Source organism: Gambusia affinis, linkage group LG05 (assembly GCF_019740435.1).
Source record: "Gambusia affinis linkage group LG05, SWU_Gaff_1.0, whole genome shotgun sequence".
Taxonomy (NCBI): domain Eukaryota; kingdom Metazoa; phylum Chordata; class Actinopteri; order Cyprinodontiformes; family Poeciliidae; genus Gambusia; species Gambusia affinis.
Window position 1 is genome coordinate 28510729 of NC_057872.1, and position 27873 is coordinate 28538601.

General features: G+C 39.0%; 1 protein-coding gene across 2 annotated transcripts; it reads right to left on the minus strand.

The window, feature by feature from the left end:
- Positions 1 to 419: 419 nt before the first annotated feature.
- Positions 420 to 27873, minus strand: atp1a3b (ATPase Na+/K+ transporting subunit alpha 3b). Of its 2 annotated transcripts, none has more exons than XM_044117008.1 (23): positions 27601 to 27873; positions 27398 to 27495; positions 13962 to 14075; positions 13359 to 13418; positions 12475 to 12678; positions 12178 to 12291; positions 11338 to 11472; positions 11115 to 11232; positions 9475 to 9743; positions 9198 to 9396; positions 8863 to 9107; positions 7709 to 7901; positions 7279 to 7454; positions 7069 to 7205; positions 6760 to 6910; positions 6182 to 6350; positions 5519 to 5673; positions 5298 to 5421; positions 4211 to 4356; positions 3985 to 4115; positions 3800 to 3901; positions 3613 to 3704; positions 420 to 1965 (listed from the first exon to the last, which is right to left on the minus strand). In XM_044117008.1, the coding sequence occupies exons 2-23, from the start codon at positions 27401 to 27403 to the stop codon at positions 1937 to 1939; spliced, it is 3069 nt and encodes a 1022-aa protein (XP_043972943.1). In that variant the 5' UTR covers positions 27404 to 27495; positions 27601 to 27873; the 3' UTR covers positions 420 to 1936. The 2 variants fall into 2 exon arrangements, with proteins under 2 accessions (XP_043972943.1, XP_043972944.1); XM_044117009.1 differs by having other exon boundaries at positions 13962 to 14036; positions 27601 to 27872.

Sequence of the window (27873 nt, forward strand, 5' to 3'; positions counted from 1 at the left end):
ATGTCTCTATTTATTCGTATTAGGAAAACTATTCAAGTAAAGGCGAAATATGTATCACATAATAGAAGAACTTCCTCACTATCTGGAAAAATCTGGAGTTTGATTCAATTGTTTTCCAGGTTTCAAATGTTCCTGTGATTATAAAATAGAGTAAAAAGCTTGAACATCAGGATTTGATCAACCCTACTGCTTAAATCCATCCATTTGCTTCCTGCTAATCTTTTTATTTATTTATTTTTTTTACAACTTCCATACCTGAAGCGATGTGTAACCTGGTTCACCATGAGTTTACAGTGAATTTAAGTTAACCATAATTTAATATTTTACTTTTGTGTTTCTAAAAAGTAAGAAAAATGGAGGAATTTTGACATGAAAGATGCAGGAAGTCAGTGACACAAAATCAAAGCCAAACACGCAGGTTTAGGTTGTATTAAATGTTCTAGATGTTTTATTGGTGTTGGTTTCATTTATTTGACACACAATATTTCTACAAGTTTTGTATGACTGTATTTTTTCTTCATCAATCTCATCCCTTTCTGTGGTCTGGGATGGACTCAGCTGAAACTGCTGGCCCCCTTCGACTGGTCTCCAACACGCAAGTGTGCACAGATCCGAGCCGGACTTATTGGGATCAGGATCTGGGTCCTGTAAGAAGGAGCCCAGGCGCATGGACTCATACTGTCGCCACTCGAACTACATCTCAGCACACTTTCACCACATTATACCTGCACACATCCCTTGATGGGGAACCTGAAGCCTTTTGGTTTGATAAACACGACCTGTCGCCCTGCTTTGCTGTTACACTGAAGATTAGCCTCTTGAGAAACCAGCAAAAAAACAAAAAACAAAAAAATAACCCCAGAAAACAGAAAATACAAAAAGAGAGACAGATCCTGACCAATAGTGTTTATGCTCTTCATGAATGTCTCTCTTGCATTGCTTTTCACCATATTTTTTTATTGTCTCATTTAAATTCAGGAATAGAATTATATAGATTTCCTAGAGCACACAGAAAGATTGAGTTGATTTACCAACTTGGGGTAAAGGGGATGTACTGTAATAGTTAATAACAACGACAATGGTTCACACTGTGCACACAAACAGAGACAAATGGGGCAGGAGGGAAAGGGAGAGGAGGGCTGTGAGAGACAGAAGGGAACAAGAGGGAGGACAGGATGCCATGAGATGTGCTTTGTTAAGCCTAAATGAGGAAAAGTTGCTCTCACATATCTTCTCTCCCATATCAGAAATAAAAAAAAGACAAATAAATCATCAAAATCCCTCCTGCCCCCACATATTAAAAAAACAACACTGATTGTGGAAAACAGAAGAAACAAAAAATAAAAATGGATGTAGTGAGATCGTCGGGGAGGTGACCACTCTGCGGTTCCTCCACTAACAGGAGACAGAAGCGAGAGGTGGCAGTCGAAGTGGTGGCCGGCGTTGGGATCACTCAGTGTGATCTTTTAATCTGTGTGTGATTGGACGACAAGCAAAGGGCTGCTGGCGAGGAGAGAAAGGATGGGCCTACTAAAATACAGAGGGGATGGGAAAGGGAGGAGAAGAAGCTGAATGGTCCTTTTTTCGCAGAGCATAGACACTCCCTCTGTATCGTCAGCTCATTCAAATCTACATACACAATATGCAGCTGCCGTTTGGTAGATATATTGGTTTAAGTACACAGCAGTGAGAGAACACATGCAAAGAGTATCATAGGAGGTAAGGAGAAAGGGCGCAGGGCAATGTAGAAAGTTGTAAAGGTGCTTTTGCTGTTTTTAATCTTTGGGGCAGTTGTGATGGAAATTGCTTGAAAGCGGGTTTTGTCTTCAAAAGGGGGGTAGAGGGCGTCTGGAGATGAGTCTTGCCGAGGATGAAGTGAAGGGGAGAACGGATGAGTAGAAGATGTAAAGGGGCTTGAGCAAAGGTGCTCCACTGATCAATAATATGTCTCCTTCTCCACCCAACCTGCAGCACAAATAAGAAAAACACAGAGAAGTTCACATTTGATGCTTTAAACATTTTAGGAAATGTGCACATTTGCATTCTTAAATGAGCAAAAAAAAACAGGCTCATCTGAGTAAATTATAGTTGAAAAGGTAATTTATGTCAGTAATTCAATTTAAAGGTGGCATGTTGATTCATTGTTCACAAAGTGATATGGCTCAAGTGTTCATTTATGTTCCGTTTAATAGTTAAGACATAGCTAATGAAACAAAATAAAATTTTCTAGAAAACTTGGATGTCATTTATAATAGAGATTTCAATACAGAAATATTTTGGCTCCACAATCAAACCAGCACTGCCTTTCACTGCCAACATCAACAAGACAGGTACGCCATAAAAGATCCCTGTGAAACATGCTGAGGGATGTATTTAAGTATATTTTGAAAGACAGTTGAGTAAAAGAAAAAAATTCCATTTTTTATACATGGAAAAAGTTTTTCCATGTATAAAAAAACTATACATGGACAGAGGTGACTGTAGCCTAGAGAGGATGGAGAAGCAAAACTAATTTACAAGTTTGGAGCCATTGAGGTTAAAACCTTCAACATCCTCCACAGAAAGGTGCATCCTGGTTATGCTCCAATATTCCTGTTACATTCCTTTTGTGAAGCCACTCCAGATTCAGAAATGTCAGAAATAAATCTGGACTAAAGGAAAGAGGGGGTAAAATACCAGGTCTAAAATGTGGGTAAATTTTCATTTTATCTGAAAGGCAAGGTCCCAGCAGGATCTAGAAGAAGAGTGGAAAGGCAGAACCCACAGTGTGAAGTTTCCACAGTCAGTGATATTTTGGGGACTTGAACCCCGATCTATGGAGTTTGGAGTTATGATCAAGAGAAACACAAGAGACACCAGAACCAACAAAACAGATGAAATTAACTGATATTAAAGCAACTTGGTCTGCATTGATCCAGTAATTCAAGCAAAAGGAGACCCAACCACTTATCGAGTGTTTATAGTATTCAGAACATGAAAAAAGGTCTTTTGAGAAGCCTCATGTGAGAATTTCTGTGTAAGATATAATCACTAAAATAAAAACAAACACATAAAATATATATCACTTTGCATGTAATAAATCCATGTAAGACATAAGCTTCCCATTTTTATTGAATTACTGAAATAAAGACGAGGTTTCATTGATATAATATATTTACTTCTTACTTTACTTCTTAAACTCACTATTGATATTTTTGTTTAATGTTTTTTAATAAACAAATAAATAATTTTAAAAATGTGCAAATCAAAGACTTATGGTCTAATCTGAAGTGAAATATTTTACACTAAATTCAGGAAACAACAAAAAGAATAGAAAAGAAAGAAAAGCTGCTGGGAAAATGGTTTTAACCCTTTTCAAGAACAAACAGCAGCTTATTTTGACAACGGCTCTGCAGAACGTGACCTGCCTGTTCCTCTCCACTAAGAAACACTCCTGAATCTAAAGGACTCCTTCTGGTGGAGAGAAGAACAACTGTGCTTTTGAAAAACTTGCCAAAGAACAATTTCTACACAACTTCAATCATATGGAGAAGAACGCAAAATTGCGAAAGTGTAAATCTCATATTTTCCATACAATCAAAACCCTTAATAAGAGAAAAAACAGAGACTTACCGCCAGGGTTCCGGCGGAGAATAAGTTTTCGTACTTCATCATAAACAAAGATGAGAAAACTATATGGGAATGCACAAAACCACCAGGAAGGCCTGCAAACAAGAAATGAGTAAAGTAAAGTGAGTAAAGTAAACAAGAAATATGTCAGGTCTTATATCAGAGCAAAACATTTATCTCTGAGACATACTTTAGAGGATACATCCTGAGAGCCAAATCCATGCCAGGGCAGTAGGACAGGAAGGCAGCCAGGGCAGTTTCTTCGAACAGGCCGAAGATCAAAATCTTGTTCCTGAGCGCAGAAACGCAGCAAATATCAGTAAGAACAATTCATGAAGACTTCTAGACATGCATATATGTAGCTCCAGCACTCACTTCATGCCCTGCTGGAACACAGAGTTACGTCTGGTCTTGCAGATGATGAGATCGGCCCACTGCACCACCACGATGCTGACAAAGAAGGCTGTGTGACAAGTAAACTCGACAATCTTCCTCTGTTCGTATGTCTGTGTGAGGAAGGAGACGGCAGAGAGAGTAAGACCAGCTGGCAAAATATGAAGAGAGAAACTGAAACTACAAAAGAAAAGAAAAAGACACCTACCCACTGCTGCCCATAGCTGTCTTCCAGGTCGTTGCAACTGCGGTCATCCCAGTCCAGTCGGATGCCCAGAAGTCGACTGGGCAGGAAACCATTTTCAGCCAGGATGACAAAGTAGCTGAAGAAGCCTCCCAAAGCCTGGATCATTCCTGGAGGCAGACAGGTTGACATAATGTAGACATGGTTTATATTCAATGAGTAAGACTAAAAGAAGGTTTTATTAAAATAAATACTTTCAGGTAATCCATCTAAAAGACTCATAGGCAGGATTTACAGCTTCAGTAAATTTATTGATATCAACAAATTTGTTTTTTCTATTTGTGCTCCAATACCTTGATACTATCTGTGTAATTCCCCTAAATAAATGCTACATTAGCCGATTAGTGTTGCAGTTTTGAGAATTTTAAAAGACGATAATATACCCAGAATATAATTAGTAGTTTATTTTTTCATTCTTATTGACACCTTATTTTTTATGTTTTGGTCTAACAAAGATGAGTTGTTGTTGTTTTTAGTCAACCAAACTATTTTTAATTTCATGTTTCAAGCATTCAAACTGAATATTTACTGATTTGATAAATGAGCAAAATCAAAGCTGTTTCAAAAAAAAAGAAAATAATTTACAGCTGAAGTTCAGGATTTATTCATAGTGTTTTGTGTGAGGGGGAATTAAAACCTAACATTTTAATTTCAAAGTAAAATGTACCTTTTCACTATTGATGAGAATATCACATTCAATCGGAATGAATGTGACATTTTGTAGAATAAAGGGCCTACTATAAGTCATTTAACTGGCATTTATTCTAACCAATAAAACAGAATAACATTCACTAAAGATGTTTTTCTGATAGGTGCATAGAAAAATCTAACTTTTCACAGGTTTACAAAGTTCACAGGTTTACAAGTAAACCTGTGAAAAGGTTTACATTTAAACCTTTTATATGTGAATATAAACCTGTGAAATCAATTCAAATATCATTTTGATATCATTTGAAAATTGTTTTGATACTTCTTCAGACAATAGCTTGTATTTACAAACAATTCTTGTAAATAATTGCAAGAACATTTAGTTTTAGTCTTTTTTGCACACCGATTTGTCCATAAGCGATGCTGATGAGCCTCTCGTTTACAAGCTTGTCCCTGAAGGGGTTCCTGGGCTGACGCTTCATGATGTCGCTCTCGGCTGCTTCATAAGCCAAAGAAATAGCGGGAACCTATCAAAGGAAGAGTAAGAGATAACTTTGAGTACTGCACAGCTGTTTCTAAGTGTATGTATATAAATTCACACTGTCTGATTTTAATTGTTCTCACCATGTCAGTTCCCAAATCGATGCAGAGGATAGTGATGGTTCCCAGAGGCAGGGGGATGTTGGCGATGATGAAGAACAGGAAGGGGGTAATCTCTGGGATGTTGCTGGTCAAGGTGTAGGCGATGGACTTCTTCAGGTTATCAAAGATCAACCGGCCTGATGGTGAATAAGAGGAAAAATCACATTAGACAACATTTACAATGGACATCTGGGCACAGAAATGCTAAGATGCTAAGCTATGTTCAAGATTCAGACACTGACCAAAAGGCTTGGTCATACAGTCAGTACAGAAAGGAAAAACTTACAAAGTACTCCATGCTTAGCATGAATATTTGATGCAAAACTAAACAAAGATACTTTAAGCTGAACATTGTTTTTCAAACAATTTAGAATATAGATTAAACCAAACCTAGTCTACTGAGCCCAACTACATTCTGATTAATTGGCCCAGAATCAGATTGGTTAAAAGTTAAACCACACTTGGTTGACATAATACCCAAATTATGTTATTCTTCATCAATTTGTATATATTTTATTCATAACGACTTCCCATCAGATTATGTTTTCTTTGAAATTGAATTTTCCACTGTCTTCCATTATTTAAGGTTTCCATTATCAACACTTTATCGATCTCATCTCAGTCCTCTCCACTGGGCCTTCCCACCTTCTTCCACTCCAGTGACAATGGAGGCAAAGTTGTCATCCAATAAGATCATGTCTGCTGCCTGTTTGGACACATCGGAGCCTGAGATTCCCATGGCAACACCGATGTCAGCCTTTTTCAGAGCAGGAGAGTCATTCACACCATCACCTGTCACAGCGACAATGGCACCCTGAGACAGATGGAGAAAAGGTATGAGATGCTGAGATGATCTACCAAAGGAACTGCATTTTATTTTAAAAACTGTCAAACTCAAACATTCTGAAAAGCCTAATAGTGGAAGAATTATTTATAATAAATATTATCTTATTTTTTAAGGTATAAATAAAATTACGTTTGACAGGTTGAATTTGTTTTCTGATGTACACTGTTTAAATTATTTACTTCATTTCGAAATGAAATGCAACTAAAATAGGTATTTTATTTAACTGTATCCTTTTGCCTAGAGATGCCCATTTACTGGATATCTAGCACCACCTGCTGGTGAACAAATATAACATGTCTGACAGGATACTGTAATTCCACACAGTACGATGTTTCTTATAAGCCTCTTCATTAAAACAATGTCAAAATGTCTCAACCTGTCTCTGGCATCCCTCCACAATGATGAGTTTCTGCTGTGGGGAGGTCCGAGCGAACACAATCTCTGTGTGATTCCTCAGGATGTCGTCCATCTGTTCCTGAGACAAGTCCTTCAGGTCCGAGCCATGAATCACACAAGCTTTGGCATCCCTGAATATGAATAGTGAAAGCTTAAGCTTTGTGGAAACACTGGTATGCAAGTGTTTGTTTTTTTTCTTTTTTCGTGTATTATGTGTATTTGTTTTTTATGTCTATGTGGATCATGAGTCTGTTGAGTAAATAAATCAATCAAAAATGCAAATGTTTACCTTGGGTTGACCTGACCAACAGGTATGTTGAGACGAGCTGCGATGTCCTCCACTGTCTCGTTTCCCTCTGAGATGATGCCCACTCCCTTGGCAATGGCTTTGGCTGTGATTGGGTGGTCACCAGTGACCATAATGACCTACAACAGGAACCAATATAATATTTTATCCATCCTTAAAATGTATACAATGCAATGGTTTGGTATAACTCACCTTGATACCAGCGGATCTACATTTTCCAACTGCGTCTGGCACAGCAGCACGAGGAGGATCAATCATGGACATGAGGCCAACGAAGCAAAGGTTCTCCGTCTGGAAGTTAACATCATCTGTGTCGAAGGCAAAACCTTTGGGATACTGGTCTTCTGGCAGGAGAAAGTGACAGAAACCTGCAGGGAAAAGCCACATGTTACTAGTTGTAATTAATTTTTTTTCTCTCTGTCTTTTTCTGTAATATTCTAGAAATGATCATACATTTAAAATGTCTTGATTTGACAATGGACTGATTTTAGAAAAGTGCAAACTATTCTTTGAGCACTACTGTTGACTTCAACAACATGTCAATAAAATCCACATTTTCTCCTGATGAATATTATTACTGCATTGCCATATATCATCTATCTTCACCAGTACGGATTCTCACCCAGTACACGCTCTCCCAGTCCTCCCAGCTCCATGTATGCACTCTGGAAAGCCTCCTTCAGCTCTTCATCCATAGGCTGCTCTTTGCCCTGAATCACGATGGTTGAACAACGGTCTAGGATCCTTTCAGGGGCGCCCTTCATCACCAGCAGGTAGCGGTTGTCATTGGGATCCTCTGTCTCATGTATTGAAAGCTGAATGACAAAAATTAAGATTGAGATTAACCCTCCAGCATAAGGTATCCAGTCCCTTTCAAAAGTATTCATACTCCTTGAACTTTTCCATAATTTGTTGTGTTGCGAACAAAAACTTCACAAAACAAAGTGGTAAATATAAGTGTTGCGGGCATTTGCATTTGCCCCTTCTGAACTGCACTCCTGAATAAAATCTAGAGGAATCAATTGTCTTCAGAAGTCACATAATTCATAAAAAGTGACCCTTTGTGTGTAATTAATCTCAGAATAAATACAGCCATTCTTCAAGAAACCTTCGTGCAGTGAAAACCTAATCTTGCATATAGATCTGAAAACACCATACAGACTGAAGCATGGTGGTGGAACCATTATGCTTTGGGTGTGTTTCTCATCAGGTGGAACAATGAAGCTGATCTGACTTCATGGAAAGCTGGATGGAGCTAAATATTGAGCTAAATCTGAGTGGAAACATGAGACTATGGAGGAAGTTCAGCTTCCAGCAGGACAAAATCTAGAAACATACAACAAGAGCTAAATTTCAGGCTTAGATCAAAGCATAATCATGTGTAAAATTGGCCTAGTCAAAGCCCCCAAAAATCCACAATACTTTATGTGGATCTAAAATCCACAGAAAGTAAAATAAACTGGAGATCAAAGGGTATGAATACTTTAGAAATGCATTGATGATTCAGTTAAACTAAAAAAAGCTAATTAGGTGATTTTGTTAATTTATAACCAGTAAGCAAATTGAGTTTAACCAAGTAAATATCCAAGTTTTGTTAAGGTGTCATGTTAAACAAACGTAAATAGAATAAGTTTGACAAACTTAATTAAATTACATGAAGCAAATTAATTACATATTTTCTAAGTTGGAGCACCATTCTTTCTTTCTTTCTTTTTATTTTTTTTTAGAGTGTAATAAAAGTTGTCCACAGGCATCTATATTGAGGAAAATACCCACCTGGTATTTGTTGGTGGAGTTGAAGGGGATCTCGGCCACTTTCTTGTTCCTGTCCCTCATCTGCCTGACGGAGCCGCAGGACAGCTCGATACATTTCAGCAGAGCCGACTCTGAGGCGTCTCCGGCCACGTCTCGCTTCAGGATGGGCATAGAGTCTTGGCCGGCTTTGAACTGCGCACGGTTACACAGAGCAGCAATACGGGACAGAGCCTGCCATGTTGCTGAGCTCTTGTCGAAAGAAGCACCTGAGGGAAGGAAGGGAAGGACGGGTTTAAGCTGTGCAACATGTTTTAAACGCCTGCGCCGTCTGTGCCACATGCCCTTTCCTCTCTAACCTGACTGATCCTCGGTGGTGTCAGCCTCATGGATCTGGTTGTCGAACCACATGTGGGCTACAGTCATCCTGTTCTGGGTCAGGGTGCCTGTCTTGTCAGAGCAGATGGTGGAAGTGGAGCCCAAGGTTTCCACAGCTTCCAAGTTCTTAACCAGGCAGTTCTTCTTCGCCATACGCTTGGCAGTCAGAGTCAGACACACCTGCAGGCACACAGACATAATGTTAACTTTCACTGTATTTACCTAAAATATGTGAATCTAGAACCTCTGGTCCCTTACAGTGACAGTGGCCAGCAGTCCCTCAGGCACATTAGCCACAATGATGCCAATAAGGAAGATGACAGCCTCCAGCCAGGAGTAACCCAGGACGATGGCCAGGATGAAAAAGGTCACGCCCAGGAAGACGGCGACACCCGTGATGATGTGGATGAAGTGTTCGATCTCCTTGGCGATGGGGGTTTTGCCGGTGTCCAAACCGGAGGCCAGAGTAGCAATGCGACCCATGGCTGTGCGATCTCCAGTGTAGATGACAATACCACGTGCTGTGCCTGGATAGACAAAAAAACAAGACAACTTGTTGGACTGAGGAACATGGAACCACAACATACTGTAAAATGACAAAAGTCATATCAGGGATCTCCACTTAAATTGTGCTTTTTTTCCTTAAGTTTTCAGAGGCAACAATAGAGTCCTTTAAAAATATTGGTGCACCTGGTAAAGTCATGTATGAATACCTTGAAATAAATGATTGTGATGGAGATTATTTAATGCCAATAAGCTGCTTTTTACTGTCATTTTACCTTTTTCTCCTCTTGCCAGGCTCCTAACTGTAAAAAATAAACCTGGGTCCTCATTCAGATTTAATGTCACAGCTCCAGTTTGAATGCAGAAGTGTCTAAACATTTAACCATGTGGGTCAAAATTATTCAAAAGTATTCATAGGTAACAAAATTTATTTCAAATTTAAAAATACCAAATTTTGTTGTTAATTAATTTTTATTTATACCTATTAAACAAAAAACTAAAATGTAATAATACAATTTTAATAAAACTAACAAACAAAATTGATTGGTAAATTATTGTAAAAATGTTTGTAAAATAAAAATAAAAACCTTCAAACTTTCTAAATTTAAAGGGGTTAATTTTGTTTTCTTTGTTAAAAATGTTTGTTGTCCTCAGCAACAAAATCTTTATTTAGGTCTCTGTTTCTTTCAGGCCATATTTATCAAGTTTAATGAAAATGTGCTCCCATGTCTGCTTCTGAGTACAAGTCGCAGGAAAAATTAACAGGGTAAATAAAATACAAAAACTTTGTGATGTCTAAAACGTTTTCCATTTTAAGAAGCTCTTAACTTGTCAGCGTCTTTCTTGAAAAGATATGCATCAGAGAAAACCTTTTTTTTAAGTGTCCCTGTGCACCATCCACCTGTACAGAAAGGCAGCATTTATCCAACTCTTGAATACTGATCACTTGCTGCACTAACTTATTAAGAGCCAGAGATAGCCCACAGGCCACACTTTGGAAATCTTGTATTATATATTTAAATCCATTAATTGACTCTTGATACGGGCAAATTTAGGTGAACAGCTATTTTCTTGTAACCAATTCCATCAACTGCAAAGATCAACACACATTTGCTTGACACGTTCTTCTGTCTTTCCCATTTTGAAGCGTCATACAAGAAATTACCCTCTGTATCCCTGTATGTTTATGTCTAACACTCTGATCAGCTTAAAAAGTAAAACAGAAATGTGACACTGCATTGATTTAATAGTGAAATAATTGTTTTCCCTGATTGAGAAGGATTTCTACTCCTTAGAGGACATAATGTTCTCTAAGAACATTAGAGAACATTATGTTCTCTAACATTACAAAAAAGATTTTGTATAATGTGTAGATCATTATTCACTGCCAGTACCTTCCACACAGTTGGTGGAGAAGAAAGCAATGTTGCGGGTCTCCAGAGGGTTGTCATGGGTGCAGTCAGGTGACCTGCTTTGTGGTTCCGATTCTCCTGTCAAGGAGGAGTTATCCACCTGTCGGAAAGCACAGAAATAGATAAAAAAAATTAATCAGACCATAAAATACAGTAAAACTGATAAAATTTCAACTGTTGCACCGGTTTGAGTCTGTGTCTGTACCTTGCAGCCATGAGCAGAAATCACCCTGACGTCAGCAGGGATCCTGTCTCCTCCTTTCACTTCAATCAGATCTCCAGCCACAACTTCTTCAGCATTGATCTGCACCTTCTCACCCTCACGGATCACCAGCGCTTGCTGCAAGGACACAGGGAGGAGAATACATGAATATTTTAATAAATTGATTCTGAGGAGCTAAAGTTGGTTTGAGAACTGGAGGGCTCAAATTAAACCTTTACGGAGACATTAACTGTAGCTCCACAAGGATTTCCAGGTCTTAATTTTGTTTTTGTTTTGTAAATCAATTCATGCAATGGGTTAAAGGTTTTTAAAGCACATTCTGTATCAATTTCCAGATACATACTGTATTTCACATGAATTTCTATTGAAACACAATGTTGTCACCATTATGCAGTGGGAATATTTTTGATCTGGAGGAACAAGGAAGATGGAGCGAGATGACGAGAACTAAATTTAAGGCTATTTCAGTAACCATAGGTCCAATTTAACCAGACACGGGGCCAAAAAGCTGAAAAGTTATTTCCTATTTTAGTCCTAGTTTGACAAAAAAAATTATTTGTGATTTGATGAAAAGAAATATAAGGATGTTTATTAAATATTAATAAATGTAAAAATTCATTTAATTTTTCAGAAATCTTTGATTTCATCCATAGTTTGCTATTCCACTTTTCTTAATGATCCAGGCCAATATAATATAACTTTCCCATACTCAGCAGAAACTCTGTCAAAACAAACATTTTTGCACCTCTCACAATAATAACTTGTATGTTTCAAATTTGACAAGAAAAATTTAAATGTTTCCTATTTTTTCTGCATGCTTACCTGTGGCACCATATTCTTAAAAGACTCCATGATTTTGGAGCTCTTGGCCTCTTGGAAGTATGAGAAGCAACCAGTGATGACGACTACAGCTGTGAGCACAATACCTAGGTACAACTGTGGCAGAGAAGAGACAGAGAAACAGGTTAACATCTGCACAGGTGTGAAGAGCAAATCTGCAGTGTGTGACACTAAAATCAATTAGACAAGGTGTTATTTTTATTTTCTTCTTCAGATTCCTGAATGTGACGGATGCACTAATGAGGTGTAGCTGCTCCATATGTAGATGTGTTCGCTCACATTGTCGCCTGCAGGGTCGTCCTCTGTGGCTGCCTGGATGGCGTAGGCTAGAAAGCAGAGAATGGCCCCGGTCCACAGCAGGATGGAGAACCCACCAAACAGCTGGCGACAGAACTTGACCCACTCCGGGGTGGTGGGTGGAGGGGTGAGAGCGTTGGGACCATCTCGGATCAGAAACTCTGCTGCCTTGGCATTGGTCAGTCCCTGGACAGAGAGATGAGAAAGCATACATGTCAGCATCAAGGTGAACTGATTAGAAAACACATTATCTTACTGATTTTATAGTGAAAATTACCGGTAGGTCTGTATTTATTTTTGACTTCCCTAATCTAAACAAGCTTAAAATCATACAGACACAAATATATACACATATGTGGAACCTATATGTTCGCATGCAAGTCTTTTATCAAGCTGGAGAGAAGTCGCTCATATCCAGTTTCTGATATGAAATGGACCTTAGCCCCATCACTAGACATGCATAATTTAAATGCATGTCTGTGCCTGGAAACCAACCAATTTACATTAACTTTATGTCAAGTAGAGTAGTTAATTATCCAGGCAGGATTTTGTCAGGAGCCTGTTAATGGCTACAAACAGTATAGTCAAGATGCTATAAGAGATAATGAATCAGTGGGGATAACTATATATATTAGAGCTTGTACATATAATTATTACCCCCTACAGATTAGAGAAAAGTACTTTTATTTTAGGCTTCCAAGACTAATTTCTAAAGTTATGTTATAGTAATTTAATCCTAAAATGAGAAATTTATCATAAAATAGTTACATTACAGTGGATGGAAACCTTAAATTGTCTGTCTGTGTGGCAGTATTTCTGAATAGTTTTGCTGCCACCTTGTGGTGAACCATGAAAACATGACTCACCTGGACCATATCAGTCTGGAATTTTCTACAGACTTCCTCTATAGACATCTTATGTTCCAGCTGCAAAAAAACAACACAAAACAAAACAGAGACACAAAGAAACAAGCAAAAACACCTATTAATACATTGTGAGGTCAGAAACCTTGTGCTTTGTAATCATTTATCCATGCAATATTAAGCAGAAAACGTCCTGAACAATAATAAATATATGCCATGTAAAGCATTTCTGCATTTGTAAAGCACATACTGCGTAAAATATACAATATTTTTAACGGTACTCCATGCATGCAGTTCACCTGAGAGATTAGCGTCTCAAGGCCGCCAGGTATGGCAGCCCTGTTGTCTGTTTCTTGAGCTGAAATGTGGAGTCAAACTCACAGCATCCTGATAAAAAGTCAAACCCCTCTAATGGACAAAGCATCATCCTTTAGGCTTATTTACAATGATTTCTTCGTGCCAAAGAAAATACCTTCACCAAAGGCATGGAGTATTTCAAAAAAATAATATTAATAACTTAAAAATAACCCAATTGACAGGTTACAAAGTGAAATAATTTACAATATATTTTAGCTATAAAACATAAAAAGAGAAGGTTTTACTCACAATGGGCACTTCCTTCTTCAGGTCATCCATGTCCTTGGCCCCCTTCTTCTTCTTGGGGGATCGGTCATCTTTGTCCTGTGTGGTGGCAACGCGGTAACTGTCTGAACGTCCATACTACAGACACACACAGATGTTTTATACATGCCCTCGGACTACACTGAGGAGAAAGCCTTTGTGTTTGAGTTTAGCTGCTTTCAAATAAACTAGAGGACTCGACACATTGAGGATCTTTTCTATTTTTCTAGGAGTATCTATCATTCACAAACTGCACCAGAAATTAGGAATGATTGATATTTTTCTCTAAGTTTAAATACTCCATAAAGCATGTTATAGCCTAGTGAGGTGGCCTTGAGAGGTTACCTAATCTCAGTTAGTGAGGAAAGTAAAAGATTAAAAACATTAATATAAACAAATGCTATTCAAAGTAAAAACCAAAGGCGTATGCCTGAACATACCACTATTAAAAGCGCATTCTAAAGTCACATCAAAGCCTTAATCTGTTGTCTCTGCCAGACCCATCTGGCATCCACTGATCAAATGTTCTGACAAACAAAACGCCCAGATGGACACAACACCACCTAATAGAGTGAAGATGGTTTAACCTGCTCCTTTTTTATTTAATTATAAAGCAGCAAGCCATAAGGACATCAGAGGAAGGCAGAGCACAAACCAAGGCTGCAGACCGATCAAAGCACTTCTTCTTATGTTGAATATGCTTTATAATATTAGAGCAGACCCCTTAGAGACACTTTGTTGTCAAAATTAGAAAATATAAACCCACAGGACAAAAATCAGACACATTACTTTATTTTACAACTAATTTTTACTTGTTTATCCAGGCATATCAATTTAGACCTAATTCTTGTCAACAGTGATGGTCTTACATACTGAAAAGGTAGATAAAAAAAAAATTCTACACCTAATTTTAATTCAAAGTAGCAACGAAAAATAAAAAAAAAAACAAACAAACATAAAAGACCAGAAAACATTAAAGTGCACAGTAAGTATTGTGACAAAGTTAAAAGTATTTAGCTTCACACAGATAACTACATTTTCATACACGAAACAGCATTTTGCAAAACATCCACACCTCTCAAGTCTTTCAATATTTAGATTTATGTATTTTAATATGATTTTGTTCTGATGAGCCTGTATTTTATTGAACCTAATTTCACTGCAGTAGTGGCTGCAGGTCTTTTGAGGCATGTCTCCACCCGCTTTGATCATCGTGAGACTGAAACTGTGGCCCATTCTTCTTTGCACAATAACGAATGTTTAATAAGGGATGGACAGAGAGTATTTAGCATTTGTATCTGGACTTTAATGGGGTAATACATGAATAGGCTTTAATTTAAGAGATTCTATTGTAGCCCTGGGTTTAAATACATACAAACTTCTTCATCCCAGGGGTTTTCATCCAGCATTTTCTTTTCTAAAGTCTGACAGGCTTCCCAGTCCCTGTTTTAGAAAAGTATCCTTGCATGATCCTGCCACCATCATGTTTGGAATTGAAATTTGTTTAGGGTGATGAGCAGTCTTCATTTTCTACCACACACATGTTACACATTGTTCTGAAAATTATTTAACCCATTTCATGATGTTTTTTCACCAGTATTTTCTAAGAAACACCTGAGGTCTTCATATAGAGCTAAGTTTATACTGGAACTAAACTGAATACTAGTTAGCTCTATTTGTAAATTCAGCATCTTCAGAAGGCAAATCATTGCACAGGACTTTGTTTTAGAGTATTTAATTTAAGTTGTGGAAAATTGTGGAAAATATGTCCCATTTTTCATCCACTTCACAAATATCCACTGATTTCAAATCCTAATGCAATACATTTTATTGGTATGAAGCTATGTATGTAAAGAAAAGCACTGCTGGTTTCCCATGAACACATTGGGGAAAAAAATGTTGCTTTCAGTGATATTTTTCTACCTAAATGCCACTTCCTCCTCTGATGTCAACACTGTGAAACCAGTTTTTTTCTGCTAGAAAGCCCCTGCGGTTTGTAAAAGAGAAAGACTAAAATTGCATGAGTGGTCTAAGTATTAGTAATGCTCCTAAACCTCTGCACATTCAGTATTTCAAGCAGCTCAACTTGACAAAGGTCAGAGGTAACTAGAGACCACACCTAAGCCCCTTAATATCTGATCTCATATAGATTTTTGGATAAAATTTTCAGAATTATACAAAAAAATATTTTGTAATAATAATAATAATAATAATAGTAATAATAATAATGTATAATTAAGTTGCCAAAAAGTCGACATTGACTTGGCTAATTTTCATGTCCTTATACTTAATTAATTAATAATAATAAATTTGTGGCTAGTGCTCAAAATTAATTTAACTTGGCGCCCTCTAATGGTGGATCGTGGAAGTAACCTCATCAAACAGCAGCTAACTTCCATTACCTTCAGAATAAAAAGCAGATTTGATCTTTAAGGTAAATCTTTAATATGTGTTTATTTTTAAAATGTGCCGGTCTTATTGGTATAGGAAGGGGGAGAGAAGTATGAATTATGATCTGAAATTTTCCCTCTGTGTTGATCAACTTGCCCAAACAAACCCCACCAAACCAAACACACCTGTACTGGAACAAAGAGAAACTTTCCCCTGCATCTCCCATTGGAGTTGTAATTGTTCTGCCATTGTGCAACCCCTCTGAAATGAAGCCCCTGTGTTATGCAATTTTTTTTTTTTTTTTTATTTAATGGGTTCCAAAACCTGCCTCTTAGGTTTCACTCCCCATGTACAGAGTTTTTATGATACCAGATATGCACGACAATTCTCACTTAATTAAATGGCGCTATTGTGTTGCTCAACGACCACTTCTGAGCTGGGAACAAACAATAAAACCGTTTGTTTGAGCTTGTCGGGCGGGAAGCAGCATGTCAGCAGGAGGGAGACCGTTTGACCTGACTGCCAAAGGTACACACACTCACTCACACATATATGCAAACACACAGAGTAATAAGAGAGCAGGTAAGCAAATCTCTCACTGCTGCATGTGGAGGCAGGTCTGGTCAAGAAGAGGCTGCACACAGAGAGACTGGTGTAGTGGAAAAGTACTGCTGCCAAACCCCACTGAGACAGGTCATAGGTGTGTGTGAGTGTTTCCCTGAGAAGAATGGAGGTGGGTAGAAATGTGTTGACACAAGTACATGTGTGTTATAATTTATGTGGGATATTACCTGTTGGAGAACAGGATTGTTGCACAATAAGTCATGCAAAATGGTGTTTAAGAGTAATTCAATGCTTCAGCTCCAGTGATGGGGATAGCAGGTGTGTTTCTGCCTTTTTATTGTTCTTCCTCATTTTTCCATAAACAATAACTGAACACTACAAATAGTCCTTTCAGCAGCCTACCTGCTCCTGTATGTGATAAAGCTGATGGAGACACAGATATCTAAAAGCCACACGAGCTTAATGAACCGGTCTGAACTGCAGAAGCGATTTGAAAGGGAGAGAGACGGGTGTGATGGAAGTGGATGACAGACAGGCACATGGAAGAGGAGACATCAGTGGGAGGTGAGAGGAAAGCAGGTGAAGAGAGGAGGGGGGGGAGAGCACCAGGAGGTGTGGGTGTTGCCACCCGTCTTTCAGGAGTCTAATTAAATATTGAGTGTTGATGGCACTCTAACTGATATCAACATCATGGACTGCTAATAAACCATATTTTCATTTCAGGTTATGCGTGCCTGGAGGTGTTATTTACAAATAAGAGTGAGGGTGTATTCATGAGCCTGAGTCATAGAGAAAGGAAATGTGGCCAGCTTATCTTCGTCAGTTTACTGAGTAAGATATTTCCACAGTGACTGTGTGTGTGATTGGCAAAGAGGAAATATCAGAGAAGACATTTAGCAATATGAACAATAAACTGTGTATATATACAGCTCTGGAAAAATTTAAGAGACCACTTAAAATGATCAGTTCTCTGATTTTACTTTTTATAGGTATATGTTTGAGTAAAATGAACATTATTCTTCTATTCTGTGAACTACTGACAACATGTTTCAAAACTAAACTTATTTCTGCAGCCTCAGTTGTATGTTCAGTCATTGTCCTGCTGGAAGAAGAAGCCTCAAACTGTCCCCACAGCGTGATGCTGCCATCACCATGCTCTATCCAATGAGTTTATGCTGACAGTGTAACAATCTCTCTCCACAATCAGCCACCACCATTTTTCACAGAAGGAACAATGTGTTCAGTCTTAGATTTTCTCCACACAGTGTTTTTTCTATGTAGGCCAAAAAGTCTGATTTTGTTTTTAGGTGTACCAGATTAAAAGGGGTACAATCCAAATACACATCACGTTTTAGATTTTTATTAAAAAACAAACATAACAATGTAAATATTTTTCTCCCGCTTTATGCACTATTCTGTGTTTGTGATCTCTATAAAACACATTAAAGTTTGTGGTTGTAACGTAACAAAATGGGGAAAAGGTCAGAGTCAGAACGCTTTTGCAAGCACAGTAAAATAGAATATGCCTCTTGTTATTCATATTTTATGTTTATCTATTCTCACTGCTCCTGTCTGTGAGTTTCTGTGGAGCTATCCAGCTGTCTTCAACATCTCTGAGTAATTCAATGAGCCCCCTCTGTCCTGAGGAAGGAAACAGAGACTTGTGGCTGAAATTACATACACTCACTCCCCCACGAGCACAGAGCAAAAACAGAACGATGGACACGCTTATCGATTACATTATTGCAAAACAGCAAAATCTTGATGCTCTTTCGCAGATTACAAAATGATAGCTAACATCCAGAAACATTTTAGCTCATTAAAATGCACTTAAAATATCAATAACTTGATTAAACGGCTGCTTCAATGTTTGTTTTCAATTGATTCCTAAATGATTCTGCAAAGCAACTGATGAGAGCATGTTAAGAGAGCCGGTTACCATGGTGAGCGGCATGGCTGCTGGCATGGTGACAGAGCTCAGCAGTGGCCTGGTACTCTGAGGATCCCCTGATGTTATCCTGAATGAGGAGTAACTGATGCATCTATAACTGGACACTGGATTCGCTGCTGTTTGTTTAAGGCCACTGATGGATATCAAGAACTGCTTTGCATTTTTTAACATGCTTATGTCTGTATGCACCTGTGTTAGCAGAGGTGAGTCAATGACTTGGCTAAATGATTCTGCGTTTGAGCAGCTTCTACGTGCAGTAGGAAGAAGAGGAAGATGTGGAAGGGAGGAAACAGGCCCATTGTCATGGCTCGATAAAATAATGAGATAGTGAAATGTTTAGTGTCTTCAAAACATGATCTTCCAAATTTTATTGTTTTGTGTCTTAAATTGCGTCTTCTTTCTTTAAACCATAAGTAGTGCACATAAACATGACACTGAAATCTAGTGAAGTTGTTAGTCTGTGGTTGCACATTGGGTATGCTCCAGGTAGGTGTGGCACAATCAAGTCAAGCATGCCAAAGACCTCAGGTTAGAACATGCCAACTGATTATGGATTTAACTGAAAAAAGGAAGTTGTTTGTTAAGTTCCTTTTTTAATGCACGATTCGGACTTTGCATCAAACAAAATTAGGTTTGCAAGTTCCCACAAATGTAAGAATTGCCCTGTGGAGGCTTTCTGTTTCAGTGTGTTGACGTCAAAAGGGGAAGTTGTATTAAACAGGAAAAATACAAGACAAACCCTTCTCTTTCTACATTTTTTATTGTGCAGTCCGCAGCATTAACCTACATTCAGCGCCTTTTGAGTTATTCACATTTGTCAAGATGTTACTGCTAACTCCCTTCTAGGCTTTTGTTGGGATTTTATTTGATTGACCAACATAAAGTAGAGAGTAATTACTAAGTGAAAAAAGTGAAAGAATGATGGTAGCTTTGTACAGATAGCATCCATAAACAGCACATTTCAAGTCTTTCCAAAACCAAAAATGTAAAACGTGTGGAGTACAAATGTATTAAACTTAATCCTCTCCACAACCATTCCTTTGTGTTTTATCTGTAACAGGTCTGCACATCAGCAAACCGATTATTATATCTATGATCTTTGCAAAATAGCTTAAGCTCAGTTAGGTGAAGAACATTTTTGCCACAAATGACTCTCAGGTGGGCTTAGATCTGGACTTTGACTAGGCCATTCAAACACATGAACATGGTTGGATTCAAACCCTTCTATTACTTGACGGATGGTGAACCTCTGCCGTGGTTGCAGTCTTTAACAGGCGTCCCCCAGGATTGTCCTGCCAGTCTAAAGTATTCCTGCATCATGATGCTGCCACCACCAGGTAACAACATAGGGATGTTAAATTAAGGGTAATTTATAGTGTTTGTTTTCCTTCACATTATGTTTATGTATGTATGCCCAAAACAAATTATGTTTGGACTCTTATCAGGCCACAGCACTTCCTTCAACATGTTGGTCTTCATAATGATGCTGCTGCTTATTTATTAATGTTCTCAAACCACTAAAGCTCTCAGAAAACAACTTTGGTGCTGATATCAGGGTAAAGGTGGAAAACCAAATTGTTTATGTTTTCATTTGTAAAGGATTTATGTATTTCTATCCTTTGAACTTCAGAGTTATGCTCTACTTTCTGTTTGCCTATAAGATAAAGTTGTTGTTTGTAAGATGACAAAATGGAAAAAGTTAAATCTACATATGACTATAAATGCTCTTACATGGCAGTGTGAAAATTAACTGTACTTCCCTCTCTACCATTTCTGCTTCTCTACTTTGTTACATGAAACCAATATCATAATGTCAGTCAATGGACCTCAGATAAATGAACAGGAAACATGATGAATACCTTCCCTTTATTCCCTTACAATATTTTTTCAGGAGCTTTCACTTCATTACAACACAATGAGGGAACCTAAAACCAAAGGCACGTAACTGGATACTCCTTCCTTAGCATCTTAAAAGGTAACTAGAGGTGGACATTTGATCTAATCTGGGTTATCTCTCCACTTTGTTCTGTCCAGGAGAATGTGAAGAACCTCGACCTCCAGTCTGCGTCATTGTTCAGCTGAAATATGCATAAAGCTGAGAAGCTCTATGACTCAAAAGGGCACATTTACATCTCTAGGACGGCCTTTATTTTCAATGCATACTGATGAAGTAATGAAATAAAAACCTTCTTAGTCTTACAGTTCTTGGTCATAAACAAGGGTTGTTATATTTGCTTGCCCCCTTTAATTACTATGTCATATTGAATTTGTAGATTTTTCTTTCTTTGTTTAATTTTGTCCTGTGGTAATGACACACATGTTAATCAAACTAAAGGCTTTATTGAGGAATACCATCTTAGTAATCATATGAATGAGTATGTATAGTGGTCTAAGTGAAGGCTTATAGGTTTGTTTGTTAGAGCCGTGTTAATTATAAATGGCAAAGTTACCAGTGTACCCTTCAGGCTCATGTTACTAGATTATTCTTGTCCTTCTCATGGACAATCTAATGACAAACAGTAAAGCAGCATATAATACAAACTGTTACTGGACTGAATATCCAATATTACAACAACTGAGTGTAAATTTGCTATTCATTTATCACTGATTATGATTTTGTGCAACCTTGCAAAGTCCTTGGGCCATCTGCTGGTTCTTGCAGCAGGACGGAGGGCTCTGGGCCAAAGAAGAGGGGCTCAGGCTGGAGAACAAGGGACCTGACTACTGGGATTAAGCATTCTGAATGCAGCACTGGATTAGCCCAATGTGTGCTTCTCCCTCTCCACTATTGCCGCTTTGCACACCCAGGAAAAAGCAAGCTTATTAAAATCTTCACATTGACCTGAGAGAAGTGAGCCTCTCTCAGGTAAATGTGAGGCTTTACCTGATTTTATCACTGATTTTACCCAGTACAGTGTTTTAACAAAGGGAAAATATGTCAAATGTGGGAGATTTCTGGAAATTGGAGGAATGGCTAGACTTTTCTCTAATTATAAAAAACCTGGGGAATTTAAAAAGAACTGAGGAAATGCTTTCACTCAAGCTTTGTGAAAATGAGTCAACTGCACCGGTCTGATTTGATAAAATAACATTTGTGACCGATAAATATTTAATGCAACACAATGTAGATGCTTATAAAAACAGACAGAAAATCTCAACCTCTAAACCCTGCAGACACAAAGAGAGATTAACTCTCTTTAGCTCTAAATCATCTCCCTTGTGTTCACTGTAAAGATTAAAAAAATAAATAAACAAAACAAAGTAACAAAGTCAAACACAACTCAAACTGAAAATCTGTCCTTAAACCATCACCCGTCTCATCCCCTCTTTTCTACTTTGCTTCCTGCAGCCCGTCTGTGTGTCCTGTCACCATCTTCATCTGATCACGCAACAAAAACGACGGTGTAGCTGTGTGACTTGATCAAGCCCACTAAGCAGAACTGTGGAGCACTTCAACTGGATTGGATTAGCATTGTAAATCTTGCTTCCCATCTTGTGCAAGGAGCATTTCGACTCACTCTGAGAGAGCAATTGTAGGACTGGGTGGTAGAAAAGAGCTACACACATGTTCATACACCCTTACTCACACACACAGAAACTAACACCAATCAATTTTAGGGTTAATGCATGTATCTGTAAAAGAATACACCTCCTTATTTTGACCTTTCATCTCCAGAGATTACAATTCAATACAAAGAAACTATTCATTTAGCCGTTAGATTACCTTCCTCAAAAATGAACCATGTATTTTTCAAACTTTGCAAATTGTGCTGTTATGCAACTCATCATTGCCATGACAACGGCCACTGCTGACTCTCTACTAAACACAAGTCAGGACGCCATAAAGGAAGTCCACGTTTGGTTCTATAACATTTCCTGTTATTAATAAAGCTTGCACACTGCTTTAATGTTTATCACCTATCCAATGTCATCTATTGATTAAATGTGTTGTACTTTCTCAGTTCATTCATAAGACTGGACAGACTGACTAAATTTATTAAAGTAGATGATATTCACTACATATTTACAATGTTGAAAAATCCAATAGACAAGACACTAAACAAATTAAACAATCCAATGAAAGAATTCACTATTCAGTGTTAATCTTCAAACTGTGCATTGTGCCTGTGCAGTGCTGCCCATTGTGCCTTGATTTACTTGTATAGGGACACATGCATCTCCAAGACAACGCCTTGAAATGTTGTCAATGTCATGTTGCTGTAGTCAGGCAACCTACCCCTCTTGAAGCACTCTCTTTATGGGAGACCATCAGCATGTTAAGTTGGAAACTTTTGGCCATATCAATCACTAAGTCTAATATAATCTTGTTTTAAAGTAATGTCCGAAAGAGACAACTTGACCTTTAGAGGAAAGATGGTTTAATTTCTGTGTTTTATGGGAAATGTAGCCTCCAAGTTAGTGGACCTTTGGATGATTACAGTGGATGTTGGGTTAAGTTTAAAGTTACAGACCTGCCTCTCATATTAGCTGAATTCACATCTATTAATGTGAACATGTTGACTAAAATTAGTTAATTCTGGCTCAAAAATATTCACTTTAATTCAATTCTTCCTACATTCCTCCATTTTGTATTTTTGCACATCTGGTCGTGATGCTGTGTGCATTTTCCAGAACAGAAGGTAACTGCCTGCCACCAGAGATGTAGGGACTTGCATCAACACCCTATGGGGACATTTTGTACCAGAGTAGACAAACAGTATGTACAGTAATTTTTAAATATATTTTTTTTTACTTACTGTATAACATCTCCCTGCAGAGAATCATATTTCTAAATTTATTTTGATAGAAGTCTTTTATTGTCATTATTTATCCTAATAGTTCATAAAAATACCCAACTAACGAGAAATAAACACTTCCATTTCAAAGAAAGAAATGGAAGTGGACAAAATAGGCGATCAATTTGGGTTAACTATTGCAAAAGGTTGTTTAGTCAAAAACTGACTTCAATCTCAGTCAAAGCAACAACAAAAAACTAACAAAGACAAAAATAAGCAGTTAATATAAGTCCATAAATGCTAATCAGGCCTTGTGACTAAAGTTCAGCTACTCTGACTGAATGACAGTTTTCTATAAGTTTCTCGTCTATTCTCTTTTTTTGAGTGTATCTGAGAGAACAACAATTGTTTACTTGACAATTTGTATCATTTCTTCCCTCACAGCACAGAAGAATTGTCAAGAAGTAATGATCAGCTAATCAGGAGTAAATCTTGGTTTAACAGCAGAATCGAATTGCAGGAGGAGATATCAGACATGACCAAATATGGATTTATCTTCGGCGAGAGAGAATTTGGAAAGTCTTAGCAATAATATCAGTCACAGAACTTGGATTGCTAATTTGAAAGATGAAAAAAAGGAATTATTTTGATAAACCAGATTTTATTTAGGGAAATTTGTTCTTATTATGACTAATTTAAGGGTTCATTGTGGTTAAATCCCTGAATCCAGCTGACCATCTGAAGGGAGCAGGAGAGCAAAGAGCATAATGAATATGAGCATCAAGACACATTTTCATTTGTACTAGTCTTTGCATCAAACTAGGGTGTAGCTGAAGCTATGAAGCACAGATGTGATCTTTCAGGATTATTGATTTTTTTTAAGCCAAACGGAGATGGAGCTCCTTTATCAGCATGAGAGAAATCAGAATGTTTCTGAGCGGTGCTCATCTTCTTTGCTTCCTATTGAGTAGCAGCTGTCATGTTGCTTAAATTGAAGGAGCCTATTGACCTTAACTGAATCCCTGGACACATGTAGGGGAACCACATCGTATATGAACCTTTCTTTCTGCTGGTTTTTACATCGTGAGGGACTAACCAGCCACCGCAAAGCATCATGCAGCAGCTGCAGCTCTCTGCACCAAACTGAGGGCTGCGCCTCTGCAGCAGCAGCAGCCACACAGCTCCTTCATTACCTTTAGAAAAGCATTATGTCTCCTCTTTCCTGCACACGCCCTAGTAGTACAAAAAAAAAAAATGCACACACTGTCCTAGAAACCTGTATAACCCATATCTTACAGAGGACTTAATGTCACACCGCTCTCAGACAGTATGACCTCCTGACAAACACGGTGACATCCTATTTTTTCTATCCTTGCTCATCAACCCTTACCACCCAGACCCACACCGCCTTCTGCTACCCATCTGTCTCCTCTGCCCCTGATAACCAATCCCACACGCTGCAGCAGAGGGAAACACAAGCCACGGTAATGTGAGCTTTAGGTCATTATCCCGTAACAGGATATACAGTCAAGCAGCCCTCCCCCTCTCCTCATCCATACTCAGTCGCCATTGCTTTAACTCAGGGGTGTCAAACTCCAGTCCTCAAGGGCCGCTTTCCTGCGTTTTTTAGATGTGCCACAGGTACAAAACACCGGAATGAAATGGCTTAATTACCTCCTCCTTGTGTAGATCAGTTCTCCAGAGCCTTAATGACCTAATTATTCTATTCAGGTGTGGTGCAGCAGAGGCACATCTAAAAGTTGCAGGACAGCGGCCCTGAGTACTGGAGTTTGACATCCCTGCTTTAACTCCTTGCTTCTCTCTTTAAAATGCAGTCAACACCTAGCTGTCCTTCCTCCTGTTCTCTCATCAGCGCCCCCCAACCACCACCATCTGAATCACGTGTCTGAAGGTGAACAGCAGCAGTCGATCCAGCCATGAAGCCCTTGATGCACATTTCATTTTACATTCCTCCTATACAGTAAACAATTTCAGACTCTGTAAGGCAAAAAGCTCCAACAGTGCAGGGATTAATAGGAACAGCGTGCAAGACGAGGAGGCGGAGTGAGAGAGTGAAAATCCTTTTCTGAAGCGATGCTTGCTAAAATTAGAAATATCTATATATGTCTTCCTTGTGTTCTTGACACATGTTAAGGCTTTTTTTTTTTCCTCTATACAGCATCTGTGCTGTCGCTTTTGTGCGTGGTTCCTGGTTCCAGCCTATCACAGCTCTTTGCAGGGAATTTCCACGGCACAAGCCCCGCCCCTGGTTTGACGCAGAAACCGGCGTCACAAGCGATGCCCCCTGCGGCCTTGTGGAAGGACAGCCGCTGCACAGTGCGCCAAGAGGACATTCTCGAAGCAAAGAGGAAAGAAGCATGAAGGAAAAATAAAAATTTGGTTATTTAATGGTAGGATTTATGGTACCTCTATACACCTTTTTTCCCCAGCGTTCAGGGTCACTTCAGTATCCTTCACAGATCTCCGCTATTTGCTCTTCTAATTACTGGCTTCCATAATGCCAACCCCTGGAGGAACACACTGTGCCCCAAAGGATAACTTATTACCCTTCATACCACATACAACCACAACCAAACGTCCCCACATCAGTACATAGTACGTGCGTATAGCACTTTCTGTTCTCTCGTCTCTTTTTGACGCAGTGCCCGCAAAGCAGCACATTTTAGAAGGAAAAGACGCTCACAAGGACCCATAAATCCTCTTTCGGCGCCTTGAAGATTCGTCTGCAGCGTCACGCCGCCGCATCGTTCATCCTCGCGTGCCGCTGCATCAGATTAAAAATTACAACCAGCATAACCAGATGGTGATGAACCAAAAAAATTAAATAAAAAAAAATATTGCGCAAAACCGGCTATTAGTTCACATGCAGCTCACAGTTGGTAATTTTCCACCAGGGTTCGCAAATTCACCTATTGATTCATTCACTGGTACGGCTATGACAAGTTTAACCAAGATGGGGGGTGGGGGAGTTTAAAGATGCGCGCATGAAGACGTGGAGACCAGATCGCGTCGTCTCATTGTTCTTCAGTGTGACCATTGCTGGCGATTTTCGAGTACCAATGTTATGTCACAAATCAAAGGAGAAATAAGCTGGTGATGCACTTATTCCTGGTAACCGCATTATGACGCACGGGTCATTGAGGGTGTCTTCGGCTGACAGCATCCAGTGGAAAGGACGCGTCCTCAGCTCTAAATGCCTTCCAATGGCACAGAAGCAGCTGCGTAGAGCCGGAGAGGAGAAGAAGATGAGGAGGAGGAGGAAAAGGAGGTGGATTCAATGTGCTCTGTCATCACAAAGGAAGAGCTGTGAATATAAGACCTGAATATAACATTATTAAACCACGATGGGCGCAGATAACACGTGCCCATCCCGCCCTAACCCCCCCAACACAAGAGCAATCTGGAGGAATAAACCGATTAGGGCCTACTGGCTCGCAAGGTTACGGTCACGGCAAACGAGACACTTAACAAGACAGCCTTCCTTTAAACGCAGAGGTGAAAACCCAACTGAGCGGTTCTGATCTGACAGGAGCTTCTGGCCGCATCAGTTTGTCGCAGTATATAGAGAGAGCTGGGTAAAACACAGTTCCGCATTAGAGTCAATGTCACTCAGACACAGGCTGTACAGATATTCAAATGACATCACGGCTCAGTTATTTCAAAATATACCAGTAAAGGTAAGAGACCACCCCTCGGTTTTCAGGCCACTTCGACTGGGCTACAACGCAGTTAAGAAAGTTGGAAATGGTATGTCTTACCCCCATGTTGGCGCAATTATTCTTCTTCTCTCAGGTGATGCACCGCTTGAGAGGTGTCAGCCCCTCACGTTGAATTAGTCAGTGTATGAATGCCTCGCCTTGAAAAGCAGAACAGTATAAGCGCAGTTGTTTAGCTTTAAACACACAGTAGAGAGGATTTCTGCAGTCTAGGTTGAACAGTTGGGATAAAGAGAGGCTCAAACCTTTTTTCAAAAAAGGTTAGGCTGCCCTCTTTCTCCCGTAAGACGTCTGTCTTTTTTTCCTTTTTTTTTTTCTTTTTTCAGATGAAATGTCGCGGTCTCAAGAGGAGCATCACGCGTCGAACCCGCTCCTTCCTCTGCTCTCTGATACTTGCGGTGAAAAGGACCCGGCAAGAAAAAAGCCTGCTACCTCCCCAGGACTCGATGCTCTTCCGCGGCTCTGCCGGCTGCCGCAGTACTCCCTGTTCTTCCAGGTTGCACCACTCCGCCGGGGGA